An 8,708-nucleotide genomic window follows, 5' to 3' on the forward strand; every position below is an offset into this window, starting at 1 on the left:
GAAAGGGTTATATTACTCCAGTGAGAAAAGGCAGTGCCAGTCTGGGTAGTGCAGTTGTATCTAACACTGGCAACACGGTCATGTTCTACATGTTCAAAAACTTACCAAATCTAACAGTTTTTTTTGCAGCAGTTATTCTGGTCAGTTTCATGCACCTTGTCTTGAGTGGTCAAATCCAGAGCTGCTTGTGCTTAGTAAACCTGGTATTCGATGGTATTGTACAGAATGCAGTGACAAAATACCAGACTATGTCTATGTGCCAAATCTGATGACTAATCTAGAATTTGTAGATCTAAAAATGGACTCCATTTCCGGTTCTTTGAAAGCATTGATTGAAAACAACGATTCAGTTAGAGAGGTTTCAACCCAAAATCAAGTACTACAGTTAAAAATTGACTCGGTATCTAGCTCTTTGAAAACACTGAGTGAGAACAGTGAGTCATTTAGAGAGGTTGTAACCCAAAATAATGAGCTAAAAGAAAAGACTGATATAGTTGATAACACCACTTGCGCACTACTCGTGTGTATGGAGACTTTAAAAAACAACCACAGCTTTGCTGATGTGGTAAAACAAAATAGTGAGATTACTCAGATTGCTAAAAGTGTTGAAACAGGTATTTATAAACAAGCTACTATCATAGAAAAGGAGTCTAAGAAATTCAATGCAATAGTTCACAACCTTGATGAGATTAGCTCTAGACCACATAATGATGAAATTCATAACATTCTTACAAACGTTTCTTTTAATGGCAGAGACCTTAAATATAGTAGAAGGCTAGGTTAACCAGGTGGTAGCAAACCAAGACCCAATAAATTCGAGATTTTTACTGAATTTGATAAGTGGGTGTTTCTTAGTAGATTCAATAGACAAGACAACAACGATACGTGATAGCATAACAATTAAAACAACAATATAATAAAAAGGACAAGACATACAATAAATAAGAAATGCAGTGTCATGGCCCGGCGTCTACCAAAGTATTATCTCCATTTTATTTTAAAAAATTTTCCGTACAAACCAATACAGGTTACCTATACAAGCCTTAAACATACTTATATAAACCTTCAATATACTTATATAGGCCTTAAACATAAATTATAATACAAAATATAGCACTGAAGCAACTTACGAACAAATTCACCTTACGAACAATCATTCGGGACGTAACTCGTTCGTAGGTTGGGAACCATCTGTATGCAAAAAAATGACCAATGGCAACACAAAGCTGCTATTTAAGTACATTGAAAATAGACGGAAGATGCACAACACTATTAAAAGCGTTGAGAACAGTACAGATAACTCACCCTTACAAATCACAAATACCTTTGCTGTTGCGTTCGCTTCAGTGTTTGCTGAGAATAATGGCCAGTTCAGTCACTGTCTGCCTAAATATAATGTTCAGGTTGCTAATGATTCCATTCAGTTTAATCCACACGGTGTTCATAAAATGCTAATCAAAATAGATGCTAGGAAGGGTTCAGGGCCTGACGGCTTATCTGCTGCAGTGCTCAAGTTTTCTGCAGGTGGAATATATCAAGTTTTGACAATAATTATGCAACACTCCTATGACACCTCAACAGTCTTCTTTGACTGGCGAAATGACAGTTTTCTTTGACTGGCGAAATGCTCGGGTTGTGCCTATTTTTAAAAATAAAGGTAGTAGGGAGTGTCCATTAAATTACAGACCCATTTCTTTGACCTCAATAACCTAAAATTAATAGAACACATAATAGCACATGACATTTGTACATATCTAGAGTCCAATAAAATTTTGTCAGAAAGACAACATGGATTTAGCCCAAAACACAGCTGCGGCTCGCAGCTCCTTATAACAAAATCTGAATTGATCAACAACTATAACAACAATGAACAAACAGACTTGATAGTTCTAGACTTTTAAAAGGCGTCCGATGTTGTTCCTTTTGCTAAATTGCTTTACAAACTAAAAATAGTAGGAATTCATGACAAGACTGTCCATTGGATAGCAAACTGGCTTTATGATTGGCATATGTCTGTGGTTGTTGAGGGTGTTGACTCAGACCCATGCCTTGTAACATCAGGAGTTCCTCAGGGTTCTGTGTTGGGGCCTCATCTCTTTCATATATACATTAATGACATGTCTAATGTAATCAAATATGCCCAACTTAGATTGTTTGCTGACAACTCATTACTTTATCACAAAATTAAAAGTAAGCGAGATCAGTTACATCTTCAAGAAGATTTAAAAAACTTGGAGAAATGGTCAAAAGACTGGCAGATGAAATTTAATGTCAGTAAATGTGAGCACTTGTCTATAGCAAGAACTAATCCCATTGTTGCAGTCTATTCATTAAATGGGAAAGACGTACAACAAGTAACATCAATAAGTTACTTGGGTATTAGTATAGATCAAAAACTAAATAATGATGAACAGTTTCAGTATGTAGCTAAGAAAGCAACCTCTACTTTATATATGTTAAACCATAACTATCACGAACAACTTTTATCATATTTACTAGGTAATGAAGGCTTTTTAAAGCGTTTCAGTATCGTTCTCAAAAACAACACGATCAGCATAACAAGCTCCGCCCATAAATATGTGACGAAACCTTGCTTTTTAGGAACAGAAGTTACGTAGGGATGTTTAGACCGATTTAGAATAATAGAGATGGGTGTTTTAAAATCCACTTATATCTAAATCCAGCCTTAAAATAATATCAGTTTTTTTCAGAAAGGTAGATAAGCTATTTAGCATTGCATATTTAAAAAAGCGCGATAACAACGCTAGCTTGTGATTAAACCGCGCTTTTTGAGCTCATTTTTCTCGGTGTTAAGCCCATTTAAACGTCATGTAACAAGCTACGAGCAATTTTAAATAGTTTACATACCTTTCATAAAAAACTGGAATTATTTTACAGGCTGGATTTAAATAAAAATGGGTTTTAAGACACCCATCTCTATTATTCTAAATCGGACTAAACATTCCTAACTTCCGTTCCTGAAAACGCTAGGTTTCGTCACATATTTATGGGCGGAGCTTGTAATGCCGATTGTGTTGTTTTCGAAACGGATATTGAAACGCTTTAGAAAAGCCTAAATAACTTTGAAGGTTAGTGGACTAATCTTTATTTTGAGTACTAAATATGAATCAGCGTGTCTGATTTACCTAGTAAATATGATAAAAATGGTTCGTGACAGTTATGGTTTAATGCAGGCACTAAACAGAGCATCTAGCAGAACAAGGTCACAAGCTTTTAAATCTATCTGTAGGCCCATAATAGAATATGCTTAATGCGCATGATCTCCTCATCAAGCATGGCATATTCAAAAATTGGAGAGCATTAATATAAAATCTTTCCGATGGGCATATAAGATCAAATGGAAAGACTCAATTTTATTGAAAATGAAAGTTTTAAACTGGCATACTTTAGAAGACCGAAGATCAGAAATAGATAGAAATATGCTCAATAGAATTTTTAGTGATAACATAGCCATTGATATAAAGGACCATGTACTATATAGCAAAATGAGTGGAACTCGAAGAGGGGTAATTAGAAAAGCAATATCTTGTGATGTGGCCAAATATTGGTACTTTAATCGTATTATGGCCTTGATTGGATCTGAGCCCAATGCCTTGTCAGCAAGCACAGTCTCAGAGTAAAACTCTGATGACAATATTCTATTTACTATTTATTTGTTGGTTCTCTTGTCGCCTTGTAGAATTTGGTCGTCTTGTCATGATATCAATAGCGTAGCAATAATAACAATAACATAAGTATTTGTAAATAAATTGAAAAATTTAAAAAAAAGACAGCATTGACATGTACTTTATTCATTTTGTTTTTACTTCTTTGATCCTAATTTTAACATCCACAATATAACAATTAACTGAAAAAATGAACGAGTGGATTCTAACTATTATCAAAGGAATCACAAGCTCTTAAACCAGTGAATTTCAAAATTCTGGTATTTTGAAGAGTTGTCCATCATTTAACATTATACTTTTTATATGAAACTGTAGACAAAATGGTAGCTCTATATCAAAAGTGCTAATAGATCAATAATATTTAGACAAAGACTAACAGTTTTGACTTCTAAATCTTAATTTTCATTAGTAGAAATATCATGTTTTCTTTCAAGACTACTACATGTGTATACACTTGTCACAAGTTTGTATTCATATTGTAACATATAAAATAGGAGAAAGTATTGTTAATGTTTTATAAGTCAAAGATTCAATAACAAAAGAGTTGCAAAGACACATTGTGCACTCTGTAATGTAGTGCTGAGTGCTGAATCCATAAAATAATCTAAACTAAAACACACCTTTGAGGCAAATCACTCTCAACTTTTTAGCAATGCTGTCACATTTTTCTAACTATATGAAGCTGATGTAAAACCACAACCACAACTAGAGTTGCACAATGATCGCGCTAATTAAACGATTAATGGCGACTAATACAAATAAACGATTAACTGAGTTGAGCAAATTAATCTTCAATTAAAATGCATGTCATGATTTTGATGTGGTTCCTTTCCTATGTACTGTTTAGTAATACTAACGTAGCAGGTTACTACCATTTAATTTACTGACAAATAAATATGACAAGTAACACTTTCTTACCAATAAATTAAACCACAATTATTTTGCACTCAACTATGAAAACACAGTGAGCCGCTAACATTAAACTTGTTTATACAACACAATGCACAAGCGCCGTGCCGATCTAGCTGTAAGCGGCCATGTTGTTAGATGTTTATAAATGTTTCTAGGTAATAGCAGTAAAAGTGATTTCAGTATTATTTAATATCTTACAGTTTATTTTTGTTTATTTTTAAAAACTTTTTAAAGTAAATTATATGTATTTTCATTTTTCGAAAAAATCACAACCATATTTCAGCTTCAGAATATTAGTAATACAAGATTGACACTTATAGAGTGATTTAATTAACTGGCTGATGGCTAATCATTTAAAGTGTTGTGTAGAGGATAACTCCAAATTGAGGAGTTTGCATTAAGCTATATGATATATGTGACTTAAAACCACAACGGTTTGGTTATGCCTAAACTGAATTCTTTAAACGGAATGCTGGGATAAGACAAGCAGGATGTAAATTGTCCTGTTCATAGCCTATCAATATAAGGTTCATAGCATCAGAAGAGCACTCTTACAATCTTGCATAAGATCAAATCTTCCACATAAAAATAAAAAAACAGTGCATTGAAATACAGTTAAAATAGTGTTATCAATATCATCATCGAATAACACTGCAAAAACTACTAGAAGAAATGTCTTTAGATGTAAATGATCAAGTAGTGGAAAAATTGAAATAACTGAATTGCTTACAGCTTACTGAAATACATAATGTATTTCACCGTCTGTTTCCAATTTGTATTTACTTAGTTTGGACCAAGGGGAGGTGACTAGGAGAGTTGATGTCATTGGGTTGGATCTATAACAACATGTTTCATTGTCTTTCACGATGCGCCTCACAAAAGTGACATATAATGCTTTGTAACCGAGCTATGTCTACAGCAAACTTTGGGTAGATAGGTAAGCTAAGTTACATTTGGATTTCCTAGGTGTAATTAGTATGCTTCTATAGTAATCACCCATGTAATATTCGTAGAAGGGTTACAATAGTTTGTGTGATTATGAAACAGAATGGTATTTTAACCCTCTTAAACCCACAGGTATAAATCCTGATGCTAAAATTTTTTTTCTTGCGTTATTTAATTTTATACCATGCACTGAACACATATACATAAAAATTTCATCATCATAGCAACCTGGATTTATTTTTGAAAATGTTGCATATACGCAACATTGGGCATAAAGCAGCATAGCAGTATTTGCATTGGGCATAATATCTGTTCAAACTTTTATTGCTCAAATTACCAAATTGATAGTACTAAACTGAAAGATAATAAATGAATGATGCAGCACACAAATATTTATGGGTTCACGAAATTGTAGAAGCACAAAAAAAATGTTTTTATATGAATATCACTAGAACTATTTATGAAAGTCCATGAAGCAATTTCGGCTTTCATTGAAACACAATCTCACATCACATTTGGTGCATATGGTGTTTGTGAAATTTGTCTCACAAAGTTGACATCTGCCTCTTTTATCAATTTTTGATGGCCAATGAGCTAAACCATCTTTTCGTACATCATCTGTTGGAGCATGACGTCTCTTTTTTTGTGGCTGCGCAGGTGATGCTGGACTGGAACTTGCATTCAAGGGACGTCCTCTCTTTGGCTGACTGTTGACTTTTATTAGTGTTGAGGCAAGATATGACTAAAAAAAGACATCAACCTGTATAGAAATCACAAACTTTTGTGTAGCACAAATTGTTAGACAGTGTTGATTGTGTATGTAGCTTCTACAATACCTGAAATCGACGACGACTTAGCATCTCCTTTTTGGGTAGTTTCAACAACTGAAAATCTTTTCTGTAGACATTCCAACTATTTATTAAGGCTACCATCATGAAATGCCAGAAGAGATAGAGGTACCATCTGCGTGATCGCATCTTGAACCTGAATGATGCCAAAAACGAATCCAGAAGGTCTACTCCACCCATTTTTTTGTTATAATCTCCAACTACTGATGGCATGGGAATCTTGACATATGACTTTTTTTGTTTATCCCATCTCTCTGCTTCTAAAACTGGGTGTGCACCTGTGAGAGATGACAGCATTGTTACTGATTTGTTGTCTTCCCATTTCACCGCAGCAATTTGAAAGTTTTCTTCAACGCTGTAATCCAGTGCACCACGACCTTTTGTTTTCAGTTCTTTGTCTTCAAGAAGTGGACAGCCAGCCAGTCTGTTTTTTCTAACTGTTCCGGTGTAGAACATACCTCTTTCCTTTAGCTTCTTCAGTAGTGGAATGCTGGTAAAAAAATTATCCGCATAAACCTTGTAGTTGGCATTGACAGGAAGTGATGATGTCAGCTTCAAAACAACATCCGTGCCTTGACCATGCTCTGTCCGAACTCCGGTGCCACCTTGATATACCTCAAAGTCATATAGAATTCCGCTCGGATCAGTTCGTGCCCATATTTTGAATCCCCAAGGATGTGGTTTACCTTTCAGATATTGCCGAATTTTGCTCGTTTTGCCACGGAACTGGCACATCATCTCATCAATGCAGACAAATTCTGTAGGTGTTAGTTTCAGACAACATTCTTTCATTTGATCAAGAAAAGGTCGCAGCTTCCACAATTTATCTTTCTTGTCATCCTCAGTCACTGCAAGGTTGTTGACAAAATGCAAGGTGGCTAGTATTTCCTGAAACCGATTTCTGCTCATCACACCCGCTACAGGAGGATAAAATGTTTCCGTTTCCCAATATTGCCGGACAGAATTCATCTTCACTAGACCCATATGAAAGTACATTCCAATTACCTGTTCAAGTTCTTTGTTGCTAATGTTGATTGGTTTTCCACACTTTTGTGTGCTGTATAGATTGGTATTGCTCACAATATTGTTGAACATGCTGTCTGGAGTAAACCGTCGAAAATATTCATAGGGTGTGTCGATTTTTGCGCTTACAGGGGGCTGTGGTGTAGCACCTAGAAAAACTGAATTGGGTGATGTAAATTTTCTTTTTCGCCATCTTGGGTTGCAGCTAGATGTTGAAGTTCTGGCAAAGTTTACTAAAGGTATGTCATCTTCGTCATCCTCAGTCTCCATCTGTGGTTCCTAGAATGAGATACAAGCATTTTTCAATAGAAGTAATGACATATTTTGGTAGAATTATTGCCACAGGGAAATACAACTGCAGAATAACAGATTCTCAATAAAGAAATAGAGTGTGAACACCCTGTGTTTTTTGTTTGTACAGCTTGAGATTTGCGATGTCTCACTTCAATTTGAGGTGTCTCGTAGTTTTCATCCTCATCACTGTCATCAATATCTTCTAGTTCGTCTTCACTCTGCTCGCAGTTTATCCTGTTGATCAAATCTTCAGCTAATATTCGTTGAGACATGGCCCAAAAAAGCTAAAAAATGGAACAATGAGTGAAAAATCCAAAATTTATGGTTATTTTATACCAAGTTTTTAGACATGTCAGTAGTCTCTTTTGATTCATGCAATTGATTTAGAAATTGTAAAGAAGAAAGTTTCTTACAAAAATTCAATATTAATAATTAATGTCTATATAGCTATTATAATTGTTATTCTTTCTACTGAAATTTTGATGTAAGACAAATTGACTCTATACATACCCTAAATTTACTATATACATATATACAAAAGTATTACCAAAAATTATATTTTTATTATCACTACTTTTATTTATTATGATTAGTACTATTCATCATTATAAGTTTTATGTACAATTATCTTACTATTTTACTAAAATGTATATTTAGTTGCTATGCCAATCATATGCACATATGCACTATGCTGGTGGAATTCCATCATCATGTGCTGCTAATAGCCCAATGTAGCACCGGTGCAACATGAAAATGAGGTGATATAATTTGTACTTCTGGTATAAAATATCTCTAAAACTGCAATAAACATTTGTTTAATAGAAGGTCTATTTCACAAATAAAACAAAATATATATGATTACATACCTTTTTAGGGTGAAAATTCACTCAGAGAAAAACCCTTTTTTCCTCAGTCTGTCCACATGTCACAGTTACTTTTCAAAATGGCGGATATTGGTCACATGACTGCAGTGTCCAATCATATTGCACATAAACTGTGT

General features: G+C 34.4%; 1 protein-coding gene across 1 annotated transcript; it reads right to left on the reverse strand.

Annotated features, from left to right (window-relative positions):
- Positions 1–1,679: 1,679 nt before the first annotated feature.
- LOC137398336 (piggyBac transposable element-derived protein 1-like) lies at positions 1,680–7,980 on the reverse strand. Its single transcript, XM_068084444.1, has 4 exons — positions 7,858–7,980; positions 6,380–7,693; positions 6,157–6,285; positions 1,680–1,709 (listed from the first exon to the last, which is right to left on the reverse strand). The coding sequence occupies exons 1-4, from the start codon at positions 7,978–7,980 to the stop codon at positions 1,680–1,682; spliced, it is 1,596 nt and encodes a 531-aa protein (XP_067940545.1).
- Between the last annotated feature and the right edge of the window lie 728 nt (positions 7,981–8,708).

This window comes from Watersipora subatra, chromosome 6 (assembly GCF_963576615.1).
Source record: "Watersipora subatra chromosome 6, tzWatSuba1.1, whole genome shotgun sequence".
Classification (NCBI taxonomy): domain Eukaryota; kingdom Metazoa; phylum Bryozoa; class Gymnolaemata; order Cheilostomatida; family Watersiporidae; genus Watersipora; species Watersipora subatra.

Excerpts from the sequence above, each read along its gene's own strand:
- LOC137398336 (XM_068084444.1), bottom strand. The coding sequence starts at position 7,980 with ATGTCTCAACGAATATTAGCTGAAGATTTGATCAACAGGATAAACTGC. Across the intron at positions 6,286-6,379 it reads TAAGTCGTCGTCGATTTCAG|TCATATCTTGCCTCAACACT; the intron begins GTATTGTAGAAG and ends GTCTTTTTTTAG. Across the intron at positions 1,710-6,156 it reads GTCATGCTCCAACAGATGAT|GTTATTGAGGTCAAAGAAAT; the intron begins GTACGAAAAGAT and ends TATTAATTTTAG.